Source organism: Chelonia mydas, chromosome 14, assembly GCF_015237465.2.
Source record: "Chelonia mydas isolate rCheMyd1 chromosome 14, rCheMyd1.pri.v2, whole genome shotgun sequence".
Taxonomy (NCBI): Eukaryota; Metazoa; Chordata; order Testudines; family Cheloniidae; genus Chelonia; species Chelonia mydas.
In genome coordinates, this window is record NC_051254.2 from 19642826 (window position 1) to 19660865 (window position 18040).

At 39.3% G+C, this 18040-nt stretch overlaps 1 protein-coding gene across 3 annotated transcripts in view; it reads right to left on the minus strand.

Annotated features, from left to right (window-relative positions):
- The window catches only part of B3GNTL1 (UDP-GlcNAc:betaGal beta-1,3-N-acetylglucosaminyltransferase like 1), a 308903-nt gene that overhangs the window by 14538 nt on the left and 276325 nt on the right, over positions 1-18040 (minus strand). For all 3 annotated transcript variants that reach the window (XM_007072584.4, XM_043528665.1, XM_037914032.2), the window contains 3 exons: positions 16593-16728; positions 2913-2981; positions 1033-1107 (listed from right to left, as the gene is read on the minus strand). In XM_007072584.4, coding sequence (XP_007072646.2) covers positions 1033-1107; positions 2913-2981; positions 16593-16728 — 280 coding nt within the window. The remainder of the gene's footprint in view (positions 1-1032; positions 1108-2912; positions 2982-16592; positions 16729-18040) is intronic.

Sequence of the window (18040 nt, forward strand, 5' to 3'; positions counted from 1 at the left end):
TGTTCACAGTGAGAATGTATTTGCTATCATGCCTTTCAGCATCTGATCTGATGCTTTTGTGTTGTTCCTTATTTGGGTTGTGCTATGTTGTTATTTTAATGTAATAGCAGAATATCTGCTGCTCATCTTTTAGTAATTCAGGAGTCAATCGAATGAGTGAAAGAGAAAGCAGTTGCAGTCTTTGACTCTCAGCAGTACTCAGACGCAAAAGAGGCTTAAGGATGGGCATGTTGCACACGATGACTTAAGGGCCTGATTTATAAAACAAAGTCTCTGTTTCCGCACCCACAGTTTGTGTGCCTGAACACAGTTACGGTTGCAACATTTTCGGTATAAACAAGGGCAAGTGACCAACCATGTCTGCAACATGCAACCACATTTGTGCCCACAAAACTGTACGTCAAAAAGGGAGACCAGATTAAGGACCCTTTAAAGATATCCTTGCTTTTATTACTCTTAATATTACTCCAACATTTCCATTCCCTCCCTGCAATAATCTCTAAAAACAATTTCACAAAATTGGCCTCTACATCTTCGGATGAGTTTTGACTAAAAACTAGGGCTGTCGATTAATCGCAATTAACTCACGCAATGAACTAAAAAAAAATTAATCGCGATTAATCACACAGTTAAATAATAGAATACCAATTGAAATTTATTAAATATTATTGGATGCTTTTCTATATTTTCAAATATATTGATTTCAGTTACAACACAGAATACAAAAAGTGTACGGAGCTCACTTTATGTTATTTTTTATTACAAATATTTGCACTATAAAAATGATAAACAAAGAAATAGTGTTTTTCAATTCACCTCATACAAGTACCATAATGCAATCTCTTTATCACGAAAGTGCAACTTACAAATGTAGATTTTTTTTTTTTAATCGCTTGACAGCCCAACTAAAAACACTTCTATAAACCACTGGAAAATGTGTTTTATAATAAAAACAAAAGCACATCCTTAATTAGGGTAACGCTTGCAGATACAGGTGTGGTTCATTTAGCTTATGTCAAAAACTGTACTCACCAACTTTACACAGATAACGAAAGGTGGGGTCGCGTCTCTGAAATGTTGTATGGGAATTTTGGGTTTTGGTCTCTCCTGCAAACAATGAAATTTGGTTAGAAGACATAAAGGGTTATTTTTAGCTCAATAATGGGGGTTGCTTGGCATTAAAGAGTGAAATTGTATTCAAAGATCATGTATTAGAATGGCTCAAGTGGTTATATACTTATGCTCATTATTTTGCCTTTCAAATACAAATGTAGTTTCTGGGTCACCATAAACTACTACTTTCTGTAACACCCAATAACTAATTTCATCTGACCACTACTCTTTCATACAATCAGCTTTCTTAACTCCAACCTACAGAATGTTGTTTCTGGTGCACTTTTTTATATGACCACTGATTTGAGATGTATACATGCCTTAGACAGATACACACATGATTTCAGGCCAGAGCTTATTACACAAATATTTCAACTGGATCGTCAAGAATGAAGGCCCTGGATATTACAAAGTTACTAAATACCTCAATTCCCATTTCCTTCAGCACGAGCTGACGGCATACATCAGCTTCTCAGAGTACTGAGCTCCAAGGGTCTGACTGCCCAGTGAAATCAAGAGCACTGAATCTGGCCTTATGCTTACAGTAGATTCTTGTGAGTGGAGCTAAATTGTTTTATTACCATAAAAATCGATATTGCACCAGGACTGTGACACTTTCATTTTAGATGGTTCATTTACTGCCATTTAAATATCTTCTTCCTTTATCTTGAGTGGCACAAAAACCTGCTGCCTGCATTTTGTCCAGGTGATTCCCAGCTGGGCTAGTGAGAGAGATGTCACCTAGGGAGCATGTTACAATCTATCCTTTGGATTCTTCTTCAAAGAGAAATACTGTGCTAGGTTGAATATGGGTCTATAAATAACCATAAACTTTTCTTTCTTTCTCTCTTTCACCATAGATTTTAGCTTTTATGCATCATGAACCAAATCCTGCTCCCACTAAAGTCAGTAGCAAAACTCACTTCAACAGGAGTTTGGCCCCATACACAGAATACATTAAAAAGATATTTGTTTTTCTTCCCCTCTAAACTGACCACATTTTCAGTGACTGCAGTGTGCTCCTGGCTACCCCTCAACTACAGTACAAAGAACTTCCCTTACCTTAGACCTAGAAACTGACCTCTCTCCCACACAGACTTGCTGTGATCATGCTTTTTATTGGTATAATTTATTGACACAGGAGATGCTAAGTCATGAAATCCCACATCATTCCATTTCCCTTCTCCTACTAAAGAGCAGTTCAATCTTCGTGGAAAACAGTCTTCAGGGAAATAATTCTGCTTCTATAAATCTTCCCTCCCCATCCAAACCACGTAATTCCCTTTCTTATTCTGCATTTCTAGAGATATCTACATGAAAACAGGATCCTTGTTCCTGAAGAGTCTCTGTTCCTGCCTGCTTATTCCCCACCTGTAGCGATAGCTATTGGTGAGGAGACGGGAGGGTGCAGGATTGCTAACATAAGAGGGGCCAATGGTTTCATTCTAGCATGGGTTGGAACTGACCAAAACTTGTTACCATCTGTTCTATACACTATGTGAAATGAGTTGCTGCTCTCATTCAGTTCTCATATTACAAAAAAACACCATCTCAATTGGTGCTAAATGTCACTCTGGCTCCCTACTGTACAGGAAGAAAAATTCCACACATTCCATTACCCATCCCCAGCACCTAGACCCCTAATTAAATAAATATAGTATGGACTGCATACTATAATTCTTCACTATATTTAAAATTAGTGACACTCTTTTTGTTGTTTGTCCAATGAGCTTAGAATGTCACTTCTCACAAGACAATTCCAGCTGACAGTAATGGAAATGACAGTAGTTGTTACTAACCTTGGATTCTTGGTAAGTGTAGAAACCTTTTGCTATTTTATTTTCATCAACATCACAAAATGCAGCTACCTGGTGAAAACAGAAAAAGGAGACAAAGGATTTAATAAAGCTCAGTACTACCAGCAAACGTCTCACTTGCTATCATTTCCCCCACTAAACTTGCCCCTCTATTCCCTTTCTCAACTTCACAAAGCCCTCAAAAGGAATCTGATCTTCAGCTTCTCACGAGCCATTCTGAAAAGAGTGCAGGATGGTGGTTTTCAAACTGTCTATGAATCACCATGGACCACACAGTGACTGCTGGTACTTGGAGGAGTGTGGGCTGGTTACATGGGCCTTTATCCTGCAAATGCTTATTCTTATGAGTAAAGCTGAGCACATGTGTGAGTGAGTGCAAGATTGGGGCGATGGTTCTGGCTCTCCTCCTTGCTTGGAGCTGCTGAATCACATTAAAGACAGCTTTCCCTATTCTATTCTTGAGGCAGAAAATTACTGTAGTTTGCCATAGAGGTGTTATGCACCTGGGAATGGGAAAGCAGGTGCTCTGTGTGATTGCCAGTAGGAGGGAAGGTGTTCATGAGACATGCACTCTACTTACATTATGAGTAGGGCTGATCAAAATATTTCTGTCTGAAACTTTTCTCCAGTGGAAAGCAGGATTTTCTACTGAATGAAAAACCATCCCATTATGAAAAAGTTTGAGAACCCCTGACATAAGCATTGTCAAGTTATAACAGGTTGTCCTTTCTAAAGTTCTAGAATAACCCCCTATGTAGGCACGTGGTGAAAAAAAACTTCAATGTCCCCTGAAAGATGTCAGTTAACAAGAAGCATGTTAAACCTCACTGACAACAAATCCATCATTTTATCCCATTCCTTGAAAAAATGTTTAAAGATTAAAGATTAATTAAAGACTATTAAAGATAACTTTAAGGTGATTTAGTAGTTCACTGTACACACACATTTTCTGGGACAGATTTCAAACATTTTGCTCATACACACAAAAAAGCTACAGAAAATCTTTGACATACATTTGAATTAAAAAAAAAATCCAGCCTAAGAGACTTCCTGCTGCCAAACACACGCATTCAGAGCCACAAGACAACTAACAATATTAACAGCAGCATCAAGTAAGCACATCACAACCTTACGGCTTAGAATAGGAAAGCTTGTTTCTAAAATGAGGCTCAACAATAGACCAGAAATACAGAACACAGAACAGACCATAGTTTGGATTGGACAATTTCAATTCTAGGTGGCAAGTGGCATGCTTTATAGTCACTTGTAATGTACAAGGAACAAAAGCAAAACAAGAGGACCTTGAGCTCAAATTACACTATAACACCGCTAGACAAATGTACCTCTCATTTACTTTCTGGATAACCAATACCTGCACATTTGCCTGAGTATAACAATTCTGAACTAAATATCCATTAACCTACATATGTTAAAACACTACAGAAACTACCTGTGGAGCTAATAGATTTCACCAGATACCTGTGTACAACATGACTGCAATAATACCTGAGAACATTTCTGTAACAGTACAATAAATTCTTAACCACAGCGTACCAAAATTTGGGGAGCCTGTATTCTGACCTCTATTTTATATTACATCTAAATTCTACATTGTGTTTTGTACATACACACCTATGTACTTGTAAACCGCCTTAGAAAATGCAAACAGATTTTTTAAAAACGGCCAAGTTAAACAGATTTAAGGAGCATTGTAAATTACCACAGAAATACTTCGGTTTCTCTTATTGTACGCTGTAATGAAGCATTATTTCTGGATGCAAACGTGCCAAATATTTCAAATGTTTCCTTATTTGCATTCCTCACAAATATGCCTGTGATCCCAGTTATATGGTGGCTCCAAAATAAAGCATGGGTTGCCAATAACATTTTCCAGAGAATTTTACAAATGCAGCCTGTGTTCCTTTGGTTTCCATTGCCCCGTTCATGTTACCCTCTCAGGCCTGTCAGAATGAAGCAGAGCATTTGTTTGTAGATATTTAGTTAAGGTCTCATAGAAATCAATTATTCTGTGGAGGGATGGGCGGCATTTTTCTACCCTTTTTATTTTTGCATTAAAAATTGATTAACAAGACTTAAAAACTAGAAAGCTTGAAAATCAGACAGCTGGGTTTTTATTTCTTAAAGTCACATAATGTTGCAGAAGGCTGGATTCTTTTCATAGCAGCAGCCACCTCATTTTCTTCCTACGATTAAGATAATCATTTCCCTTAACCTAGTGATCCCCACTCCCTCTGAAGACAATGCAAGTCTTTTCATTAATTTCAGTGGGAGTTACATCAGTCCCATCGGCTATGGCTACACTAGAGAGCTTACAGAGGCACAGCTACACTGATACAGCTGCGCCACTGTAATCACTCTAGTGTAGCCACTCTAAGCTGAAAGGAGAGAACTCTCTCGTTGGCTTAATTACTCCAGCTCCTGCAAGTGTCAGCAGCTATGTCAGGGGGAGAAACTCTCCTCCTGACATAGCGCTGTCCACACCAGCACTTAAATCAGCATAAGTTATGTCACTCAGCAGGGTGGCTAATTCACACCTGAATGACATAATTTACATAGAGTAAATCAGTCAGTCTCCCATTGTTACTCTACTCTTGGTCTGAAGGTGAAAAGCGATAGGGAATTGCCAGCCCTCTGCCCTTCCAAGCCAGGGCAAAATTCCTTGGCAACAGAATTAGGCCCTCAGTGCCTTCAGGCAATTCTCAGACTGAACTTTTTTTCAGTTACAAAATAAAGACTGTCTCGTGCAGAAAGTCTTTGGGGTGGAGGCCAAGTACTATCAGTTGGGGCTCTTTTCAAGCCCTAGGTATAATCACCATTGTATCAGCCCTTCTATTATAAGCCAATCCGTGAACAACAGAGAAAAAGGATAAATAATAAAGGAACACAGAGTGACTAGAAACATGAGCAGAACATAACAAAATGAGACTCAATGGGGAAAAATACAGCTATTAAAATCTGGAGGAAACTAATCAAACACTCCATGGGAGGCAGATGTTTCTGCTTGGAAAGCAGGACTGCTGGAAGAGCGTGAGGGTGACAATGGACTGCTAATTAGATGAGAATGGAAAAACAAACTAATGGAGTTTCCGTCTGCAAGTACAGAGGCATCACATCACAGACCAACAAGAGGAGAGTCCCCCACCAATGTCGGTTGTAAGATCACACTGAGAATATTGCAGCCAGTGCTGGGCACCTCAGTACAAGAGAAAGATCAACCAACTGGATGGAACCCAAGAGTAAAGCAGAAGTGATTAAGGAGCTAGTGGGATTGATGTCTGCAAAAAGAATTTACACAGTGATTGATGGGGGTGGGTAGGACATTGGCATGTGATAACCATGATCAATTACTTGAAGCCAAAACACTTAAGGTCCAGATTCTAGCTCTTTGAGTTACTCTCTCAAATGCACAAATTAACATAATTTTCATTCCTGTGAGCTCTGCCCCAAACACTCCTCCATATTTCAACATGTAAAGAGCCTGTGGCGTGTCAATTACACATGTTATAGGAGAGCCAGGATTGGGCATGGTAGTGGCACCCTAAACTTTCCCTCTGTACTTCTCTTCTGTGCGGACAAGCCATGGGATGGGAGCCATCTGATTGTGCAATAATCTTCTAAGGTTCCCCATTACATGAGTAATTTAAAATGGAAGTGTACAAACCAATGGAGAATACTTGTAGGGAACAATTATGTGTTTCCCATCTCAGTTTGTGTGGCAACAGGCTAATGTTTCCTTGCCAAATTTAGGATGCACATTTTTTGTATTGATACTTTGCATGCTGCATTTACCTGCTTTCAAACTCTTCACTTCCCTGCAAGAGTTAAGTTCCCCCCCACCAAACTTTTTTGCACTACCAATGGCAATAATGAATGGTATAATAGTTGTCATAAATATAAAGGGAATGGTAAACCCCTTTAAATTCCCTCCTGGCCAGAGGAAAACTCCTCTCACCTGTAAAGGGTTAAGAAGCTAAAGGTAACCTCGCTGGCACCTGACCAAAATGACCAATGAGGAGACAAGATACTTTTAAAAGCTGGGAGGAGGGAGAGAAACAAAGGGTCTGTGTGTCTGTCTATATGCTGCCTTTGTCGGGGATAGAACAGGAATGGAGTCTTAGAACTTTTAGTAAGTAATCTAGCTAGGTATGCGTTAGATTATGATTTCTTTAAATGGCTGAGAAAAGAATTGTGCTGAATACATTAACTATTTCTGTCTGTGTATCTTTTTTGTAACTTAAGGTTTTGCCTAGAGGGGTTCTCTGTGTTTTGAATCTAATTACCCTGTAAGGTATCTACCATCCTGATTTTACAGAGGTGATTTCTTTACTTCTATTTACTTCTATTTCTATTAAAAGTCTTCTTGTAAGAAAACTGAATGCTTTTTCATTGTTCTCAGATCCAAGGGTTTGGGTCTGTAGTCACCTATGCAAATTGGTGAGGCTTTTTATCCAACATTTCCCTGGAAAGGGGGGGTGCAAGTGTTGGGAGGATTGTTCATTGTTCTTAAGATCCAAGGGTCTGGGTCTGTAGTCACCTAGGCAAATTGGTGAGGCTTTTTACCAAACCTTGTCCAGGAAGTGGGGTGCAAGGTTTTGGGAAGTATTTTGGGGGGAAAGACGTTTCCAAACAGCTCTTCCCCAATAACCAGTATTTGTTTGGTGGTGGTAGCGGCCAATCCAAGGACAAAGGGTGGAATATTTTGTACCTTGGGGAAGTTTTGACCTAAGCTGGTAAAGATAAGCTTAGGAGGTTTTTCATGCAGGTCCCCACATCTGTACCCTAGCGTTCAGAGTGGGGGAGGAACCTTGACAATAGTAAAACAACATTTAACAAATATAAAAGACGTCCCATTACTAGCAGCAGATCATATTTGTTAAACTTTGCTTTACTATTATCTCATTATTGTTCCCACTCCTATTGCAAAAAAGTTATTGGTGGAGGAACTTAATTCTTGCAGGAAATATAAAACAATACCCTGGATTTCTGTTCCAAGGACCTGAGCTATCTTTTTTGCAATATCAATGCTGTTATGGATAATTTATTTAATTATTTTTCCAACTTTGTGATCAAAGAATAAACTGTTCACCTTTCAGCTAAGATAAAAGGGAAAGCATTATCCAGGATTAATTCCCAAGGAATAAAGTTGAAAATTCAACTCCAGGCCCTGAGATGAAGAGCATTATTGTGCTAAGCATCAGCAGGATTTTGTTCTTAAATAACTACAAAAAAGTCTTGATCTGTCCATGGACTGTATTTATAGCCACTCAGTGTTGTGTACCCAACAACCTTTCCTGTATGACTAGGGTCCTTGACCAGCATATTACCTCCCCCATGTACCAACTATGGCCACTACCTGCTGCAAAGTATAAACACCATGTGTTGGCCACACTACACATCCAATCCTGAGGTCATCTGACATATGAAACTCCCAGTAAAGGCAATAAAAGAAAGCATGAAAGAATCAAGCTAATACAATATATGATTTTACATAGCAGGTAAGTATATGAGACAAATTTCCCTTGGAAGATGGGTTGATTCAACCCGAATTAAAGTTTTCTTTCAGAAAGATGAATGCCTAATACAGAGGTATCTTTATATGTAACTTCCAATGGTTTTAGGCAGTTTAAACCTGATAACTATAGTACTGTAAAACACATTAGCCTTGAATAGGTAATTCTTCCACTGGGTTATACACCATGTGGGTGGTCCAAGAGACAGTTGATTATTTTTCTGCCACTACTATTTATTTTTTAATTTAAAAAAAATGTGTGTCCGGAAACTGGATACAGAACTTGCACCCAACTGTTTATGCAATAAGCAGAACTCAGAGCATCAGGCTTACATGACCTGTTTACTTTAGACTAATAGGCTTAACACAGTCTCTCATTTATTTTCCTCCACCAATTAATTCCAATCTTGTGTCTTTTATGAAGACCATCCGTGTCTGCAGTACTGTATCCTGGGGAGAAACCTATGAATTATAAAATAATGTAATGACTGAAAAATACTCTCAAGCTGGATCATAAGTAAATGAGTTAGTTACTCTAAGGCTTATTTACTGCTTTCAGTTGGCTCAAAAGCCAAAACAACCATTATTAGGAAACAACAGAATGCAATATTGCAATGGCTTCTGAGTATCTGTGATTGATTTATCAGATCACTCTTTGGTTGTAAGAAAATGAGAAAGTGGCAAAATATTTTTGTTTTGATAGTCTGTGTTTTACTCAAATCTTCACAATTCCAAAAGAAAAAAAAAAGATTGCTACTTTTCCAAGCTAAAATATAGCAAGGGAAAGCACAATTCCAGCAGCTACACATAAGTCATCAGTTATACAGTTATTATGAGAAACAGTGCTTTATTGGCATGGTTCACATCATATGTAAACAAATGTAGCATTAAAACCAAACCAAAACACAACACTCTTTCACAACAAAAAATCTATCTGGACTAAATTCCAAAATCCTAACTCTGACAAATCTCCCACTGGGGGAGATATTCCACATTTGGGGAAGAAGGAAACATTTTTCTGGCAGGTTGTTTTTAACAAAAATGGCAGTTGTTTGAAGGCGGTTAGAGACTAGAAATGTTAGATAGTGCTGCGCACCCACCTTCTGAAAATCAAGCCTCTTTAAAGTCTCTCGAATTGGGGACCCCAAAATTGAGGAACCCCAAATCACTAGCTGCTTTTGAAAATCCATCTAGGGTGGGAGTTTCTAGTGAAGACAATGCTTAACTCTGCTGCCAATGAAGCCAATACTAATATACACTACAGGAAATCAAGAGGATTCGCCTTGGAATATATTCATTATTATTATTTTTGCAAAACTAGTTTTTTGGAAGTGTCTAATAGTTGTAACAAGATGAACAGTAGCTCATTTCATACTTGATGTGCCTTCTGATTTCTTGTTCACTACAGGAAATGGCTTTTTACACTTTCTCCTCTGCTCATCATTGTATTCAAATTTCCAGTGGTAAGGCCTATGCAGAGTTTAGCAACCTAAGAACACTACTTTTGTTAGCAGGGTCTTCTTCACAGTATTTTCTTTCCTCAAAATTATATTTCACCTTGATAATGAGCTTGATATCAGTTGCAATGTGCTTTACATGTAGGCTGATGATTTCCAGCATGCTGTGGAACCTGATTATAGCAAACTGGGACGGTGAACTCTACAATGAAGTACAATGACTTTGCTACTTGATTTTCTCTACCACCTCCCTAAACACTGTGATGCACAAAAAATACAATGCTGGCTATAATGAACCTCTATTGCTTTACTGTAAGCTAGTCCCATGTGAATAAGCCTTAGAAAACTGTACAAAACACTTACCAAGTCCTCTCTAGCACATTTTCCCTAGATCATATATTGCAGAATTATGATAGGGGATTTTATTGCCTGGGCTCATGCATCTTTCATATATTTTAAATCTCTAATGAGCTTCACGATCTTTCTCTTTGTTACAACTTCTTACACTGATAGTTGCTTGAAGGCCTAGGGATTATTTTAATATACGTTTCTGCAAAAGTAAAATCTATTCTTTTCACGCACCTCAGAAGAAAATAACTCAGAGTGTAAGCACCATAGTATAATAAAAGAAAGTGAAGTTAATCTCAAACAAAAAGAGACACCATGCCAGATGTACAGGCCTTCCAGTCTGTCTCAACTGGAACCACAAAGCTAATAAGCATGACCATTCTTACACAAGATCCAAAGATCATAATCAGCATTGAAGTGCCAATCTCATTCCACCTGTTCATCGTTACTGCTGAACCACAGGAAGGGGGTGTGCCTTTTAATTCCAAGCATGTGCTTCATTTATCAGATCTGAGACACTGCTCAGTTAGAGACAGCATTACTTTCCCTCAATACATATAAATATAACAATATCCCTCATCAGAAGGCTGCAAAACCACTTGACTGCCAGAATCCAGTGCCTACGTTGCAGCCAACATACAATGTAAACACCTCTAAGCATAAACACAATCCCTTATTACATGCAACAAATAGCTCCATTCACAGAAAACAGCTTGGGACCCACTGGTAAGTTTCTATTCTCCAGAAACGGAGGACGGCCTTTGGTTATTTCTTTAGCAGCCAATTCCTATTAAAAATATTGAGACTGCTTCTTGTGCCTCTGTCTGTCATCTCCTCTAGTTTGTTTTAACTGATTCAATAGCTTGAAAACCCAAGCCTGACATGCGATGGCCAAAATCATTAAAATGCTTTGAAACAGATGTAATACCTTCTCTAAAATTACACTCTTTTGGTCTGGTCTTAATCACTGGGCTACACAGGCATGTTACCCTATACAGGAAGGGTCTGTCCAACATAAAAGTTGTACCAGTATAGTACAGTTAAAGTGGTAAAACTCCCCTAGTGTGAGCGCAGTTATACAGGCATAAAAGTGCTTATTCCCGTAAGGGACAGAAAATAAGCTACACGAGGTATCTTTCTACAATTATAGATAACAAGGGGCTTGTACAAGTATAACTAGTTCAGTAAAAGAATCAGATCCCAAAAGAAGAGTTATGACAGTAATATTTTCAATTGCAGACTAGGCGTAAACTGCAGTCACTGTGCTGCAGAATCTGTACCGTAAGTGCTTCAGATACTGAGCATCATAATAGTTTTCAAAGAGATTTCCTTGCTATCTTTAATTCACAAGTCATATTTCTGTTAAGTTAATAACGTGGATGTTGGAGGCAGGGAGTCTCCATTTCCAGGCTCTCCATACCTGGGTTTTACTGAAACTTGTACTTCTTCCCCATTCTTATTTCCTTGTTGCCATCTCTCTTTAAGCTCTCCTGTAAAACAGGTTCGTAACAGTGCGATTTGTTGCTTCACTAAAAGCAGGGGTGTAAGTTTGGTTTCCTCTACTTATATCTCTAGAGTCTCAGTTCTCCCATCTTCACTCTCTGAGGCCCTTCATATATTTTAAATATTTTGAAACCACTGCAAAAGTTAGAAGTTTTCTGAACTTGTAGTACAGGTACAGGACTGTAGTCGCAGCACAGACAGATGACCCCCCTGTTACTGATAAACCATAGCACCTTGCAGATAAAAAAGGTCAGTATCAGACTCAAACATTTGATTTAAAACATTAAGTGGATAGATAACATGCTACAAAGAGGGGGTTCACAAGATACTTTCCTGATATGCTATTGATGGAAAGGGTTGTCATAAGAGGCTTTATGGGGTTGGGTTAGCCATGGTATTATGGGCGCACTTCTAAAGATGCTCTCCCCTAGTAGCTTAATTAGCGTAACTAGAGCAAGAGCTTACTCATTGCTTCTCTCACTGTTTTTCAGTTAGCTGCTTATGTGCTGTTCTCTTTGGAGCACTATTTCCAGCTGTGGCTTTAGGGGAATAGTACAGAAACAGTGCAAAAGTATTCCTTTTAGCTGAGGTTTGACAAACAACAATAGAATAGACAAGACAGCACCAAAAAATCCCTCTAGGCATACATAGCATCCCAGAAACATTTGGTTTCCATCTTCAACTGCACATTACAGACAAAACGGATGTGTTTTAAACAAAAAAAGGTCTGTTCAGTTTCACTCATGCAGAAATGCTAACACTACCCCACTGTCAACTGTTTGAATCAAGAAGGGTAAAGTCAGGAAGCAGCATTTCCTTAAGGATACTGAGATACTGGCAATCAATTCATTAAAAAAATACTAGTTAAACAAGTGTTGTTCCTGCTAGGTTACTATCAGGCTAGCATAAACACTGAGCTCTGAATTCATGCCTGGACTCTTTGGAGACAAAATATTATTTCTTTTAATCACCATCACATTCTTAGGGAGGAGAGGAGGATATTAGCTAGGTGTCCTTTTTCTTTAGGACATTACCACAATGCCATTTCAGACTATTTTCAAAACACACTTGGATAACATTTTGCAAGTATCTCTGAACAAAGGAAGACTGATGCTTCCAGAAAATGCCAAGTTCTGTTTCTGCTATTAAGTACACAATTAGTATACTTTTCAAATACTTCATATACATCTAATAAACATAGGATATCCCACTCCTAAGTATACCAGACACATCCACTGCTTCGAAAGCTCAGGAGTGGCCACATTATGCTTTCCACTGGACAGCCCAAACCGATTAATCCCCATAATGAAAAGTCAGACATATTTAGATTTTTGCATTCCTCCAACCAGAATCTAATCTATAAATAAAATATTCACAAGTGCCTACATGACTAAGAAGTCTAAGTCCCATTTTCAAAATTGAATTATGCACTACAGAGTCTAATTTTTAATGAGGCGATAATACTTTAATAGTAACAGGATACAGCAGTAATAAAGTTGAATATGGGTACAATTTTCAAAAGCATCTAAGTGACTTAGGCCCTAAGCATATATGTCTAAAAGTCATTAGCATACAGGTGATGTACCAGATTCTACATCTATTTATGCGAACACAACTTCATTGAAGAAAATGGTGTTGCACTGGTCTAGTACAACAGATTTTGTTGTTAATGTTCTATACTAAAGTAGGCTATTTTAAATAGGTGACACATTTTCATTTGGGTCCTTGGACCTTCACTTAGTATTACGATTCAGTACCTGACTATTTGGAGATTCAAGAACATGGAATACCACTTTCATGTCTATAATCTAAACCATACTAAATCTTTCGGATTACCCTGTAAAGATAATTTCCCTATATCACCCTGAAAAGATCATTTTATGATTTTAGGCTGTAAAAGGTGAAGTAAGAATTATTTACAACCTCTGAGCTTGTGGAATTTTGTTGTTTAAAGTCTTTGACAGATTTTTGAGGAAAAGTAAAGATCAGATACTTTGGGTATTTTTCTCTGTTGATTTAGACAGAATTTGATCTGCTTTGAGTCAGATATAGCAAACTATAGTAACTTGTTTTTTTAAAGGCAGGCAGCATGAACTCAGGAATATTGCTTGGTATTGGGAGTCAGGAGACTTTGGCTTTGTTCCAAAGCTTTGCCATTGACTTGCTGTGTGATCCTGAGCAAGTCACTTCGACCCAAAGTTTGAAAAGCATCCACTGATTTTGGGTACCCAGTCTGAGACACCTAAGCATGTTTAAAAATCAAGCCCGAGAATCTACAACAGCAACTGAAACCAACTGAGATAGCTACAGATACTTTGTTTTAATTGCTAGTTGACACTCCCTCTTAAAAACTGCCATGACATGCCTACATTTTACCAGAATTTTTCTGCAGAACACCACTGAAATGAATCAGACAGTAGTGTGCATTTGGCATGTACACCTGCAACAGGCAAGTGTGTTTCCTAGATGTAGCAGGTATAGCATTTAGTAACGAATGGGTTAATGGCTAAAGCCATGTTTCAGTACCCAGGGACAGCATACTGAAATATGCTTAATTACAACCTTGACAGAAGCAAAATAATATCATGGTCTGAAGCACTGCCAAAGCAAACATGATACAAAGGTCAGATGGAAAGAACGTCAGGATCCCGGTTAATTAGAAGCACATCAACAGTCCTAGAGTATTGCTGAAGCAGGGCTGCTCCATACTGCTCAAGGGATAAGTCTTAGCTTCTCAGCAGCAAAACAACTCAAACAATACCATGACAATTTTCTTGCCCTTTTCATCTACTTTGTGATGGCATCCTCAAGTTATCACTGTTTCCTACAGCACAGGATATTAACTTCTATAGAAGTAGGTGTCACTTGCATCACAGAATTAGAGAATCATTCTATCTTAAATCCAGCTGCATATTAAATTGGTTATATATACATATATAACAAAGCTAAGGAGGAGATGGGTTGCAACACAGACACCACAGACTGTTTTCTGGTTTTCATTTCAAAAGTTCTTGCTTTTGTGTAGTGTCACCAAACGCCCTCCCATCTCTTACCTATGAAATTATTTCCTAATTCATACAGGGCCATCAGCTGGAAAGTGTGGTGAACTTGAGAGAGTTAGGGGAATTCACACAGCACTTTGCAAAACACTGACGATATACAGAGTGCCTTTTTATAGAAACCTCACAGACTCATGCACACTGCATCGAGGAGCCAAGATGACTCAACACTTTGAAGCAAATTGTTCTGTCCTTTTTACTGAAGTAATTTTTCTTATGTGCCCAGCATTAAACTTCTCATTACTTGCAAGTTACTTTACCAACTGCCTCATTCACAGATAAAGAAGAATGGCACTGGAAGCACATTCAAGAGATCACGGTTCAATACCTGCTACCACAGACTCCTTATGTGACTGTCTCCCATTTCCACCCAATGAATTCAACTGTGGGTGTACTCATTTGTTTTACTTTCTTACTGGATGTGTGTGGTCTGAGGACCACTGGATTAATCAGGTTCTCATGTTTTCATTCTCTTGTCTTCCTCCCATATTTTTCATTAAAATTGATGTTTCAAGACCATTTATAGGAAACAGACATATGACATTAACCCTGGAGCCTTTATCTCACAAAGTTATAAGATAAGAAGAAAATGATATGAGAGCAAGGTATTTTAATTCCCATACAAATCTCTCCTGAGCAAAATTCTTTCATTGCCAGTTCTAAGTAACTACTATGTTCGGAAAGAAATGCATTATAAATTAAATCCTATATTCATATACAACATTTTCTCCTCTATGTTTAACAGTCATGATTTCTACTGGGGGATATAAGGTGTCTATTCCACATAACACAAACCAGATTATTTAGCACGTCATGAGGCCCTTGTCCAGTATTCACTGCAGGACAGAGATGAATGTTATGCACACATGAAACATTTCAAGCCAAGATATTTTAGTACTGTCCCATCCAGAAAGGCTTTTTTCCTTTAGTTCACCTGGAACTGCTAGGTGGTGTGAAGCTTATACAGCAGCAAGGCCATGAGCTGTGACATACGGTCTGATCATTTATTACATGCAGTCACCAACAGGCAAACACAATATAACAGTACATCAGTTGGAAGAGAGATGAATACCATGATTTAAAAAAAGATAGCAGCACAGCTGACACACAGACTGGGAAACTAATTACATTTTTTAAAAATGCTAGGGGGACACATTATGCTACAACAGTGGTTCCCAAACTTTAACAGCCCGCGAACCCCTTTCATTAAATTGTGAAATCTCATGAACCCCCTCCTAAAAATGAATATTTCAAGGGATTTAAGTTTAAATTTCCTCCCACTCCATGAGGCTTCTGCTGCTGGACCCCGTTGACTGCCCCGGTCAACTGAGCTCGGGCTGCAGGTCCCGCTGACCGCTGGAGCTTGGGCTGCCAGCCCCAACTGCCTGGCGCCGCTCTCCCTGGGGCTCGGGTTGCCAGCCCCGTGCAGAGCACTGGGGTTCAGGTGGCCAGCTCCCCCGCTGATGGGGGCAGGGCTCGGGCTGCCAGCCCCAACTGCCCTGCTCCGCTCTCCCTGGGGCTCGGGTTGTCTGCCCTGCAACTGCGTCCCACCTGCTGCCTCCAGTGCCCGGGGTCGTCTGGCTGCCATGAGTGAAATTTGTCTGGAGAACCTCCTGTAACGTTCGGCGAACCCCCAGGTGTTCGCGAACCCGTTTGTGAACCACTGTGCTACAACACCCTTAACTATCAAGGAGCTAGTAGGAAGGAGAGAAGAAACTGCGCTTTTTACAGCTTTTACCCACACTTGATTTTCTTGACATCTCACCTTTTTCTGATTAGCTGGTGATAAGCTTCTGTAGAGCTTCCTGCCCTGTTTGCCAGCATTCCAAATGGTGAAAGATGTCCAGTGCTTGAGGGCTCTGTCTTCCAGAAACCTGACTCGGTGATTCCAGATGGTTCCCCTGGGGAATTGGAAAAGATGTGAGTCTGGCCCCTAAATGGATTAACAATGTAAGAAATAGCACTGTCAACACAGACTCACTTTTGATGCAAAAAGCACACTGAAAGATCACACTAGCAACAATTCCAGTGGACATTAATTCTGTGGCTGGAAAAAAAAATCTCTTGTTTAAACATTAAACTTCTTGTCTCTGCCTCTGGGGGTGGGAGACTATGTTCTATTTACAGTATTCAGTTCATATGACATGCTCTTTCAATTCACACTGAAAGATTTTGAACACACTAGAGTCACAACCTACATTTCTTCTAAAGCCTAAAATATATTCATGAGATACACAGTAACTTCTCACTTAATGTTTTAGTTATGTTCTTGAAAAATGCGACTTTAAGAGAAACGATGTTAAGCGAATCAAATTTCCCATAACGATTAATGTAAATGGGGTGGAGGGGGAAATTTTTTTCATCAGACAGAAGACATTATATGCATATACAGTATAAATTTTAAACAATTTAAAACAAACAATGTAATGCAGGTATAAGTTTCAAACAATTTTAAACAAATAATTTAATACTGTACTCAGCAGTGATGATTGTGAAGCTTGGCTGAAGTGGTGGAGTCAGAGGTTGAAAGAGGGTGGATCATCCGGCTGCTCCTCTTGCTGTTCTTTCCAAAGTGCCAAGGGGTGCTCAACCCAAGCTCTGCTCCCACTCCACTCCTTCCCCCAAGGCCCCACCTCCACCCCCGCCCCACCTCTTCCCACCCCTGCTCCACCCCCTCTCCCTGAGCATGCCGCATCCTCAAAGGATGTATATTTATGTTACTAGAGAGAGTGTGCATGTGCACACATGTGTATATACACCCACCCACACATTTTTATCTGGATGGTACACACATATAAAGTTGTTATTGACAGGTTTTGACTACCATGATCTCAAACTTCTGCAATAATGTCATTCTTACCCCCTTGTTCTTAGGCCTGTACAGCCTCCCTATTTGCTCCACACCCCAACCCTTTTTTGGCAATTTCCTTCAATAACTGAGGGTGGAACATGCAGTCTCTGCCCTGAAAGATATTGTTAATTGGTCTTCCAAAAATGGCTCCCACTTCTCCCAAGAAACTAACTCAGGGCCCAAACCTGTGAGGTTCTGAGCACCTTCAACTACACTTGAGAGAGCTCAGCGCCTCATGGCAATGGACAGTAAAATGAGACAGGTCTACAATGGTCCAAAGCTTTTTGAACTGGGTCTCAAAATATCCAGTAGTGGACCCTACTGCCATTATATGCTCATTCTATACAGCATGAATGTTACTA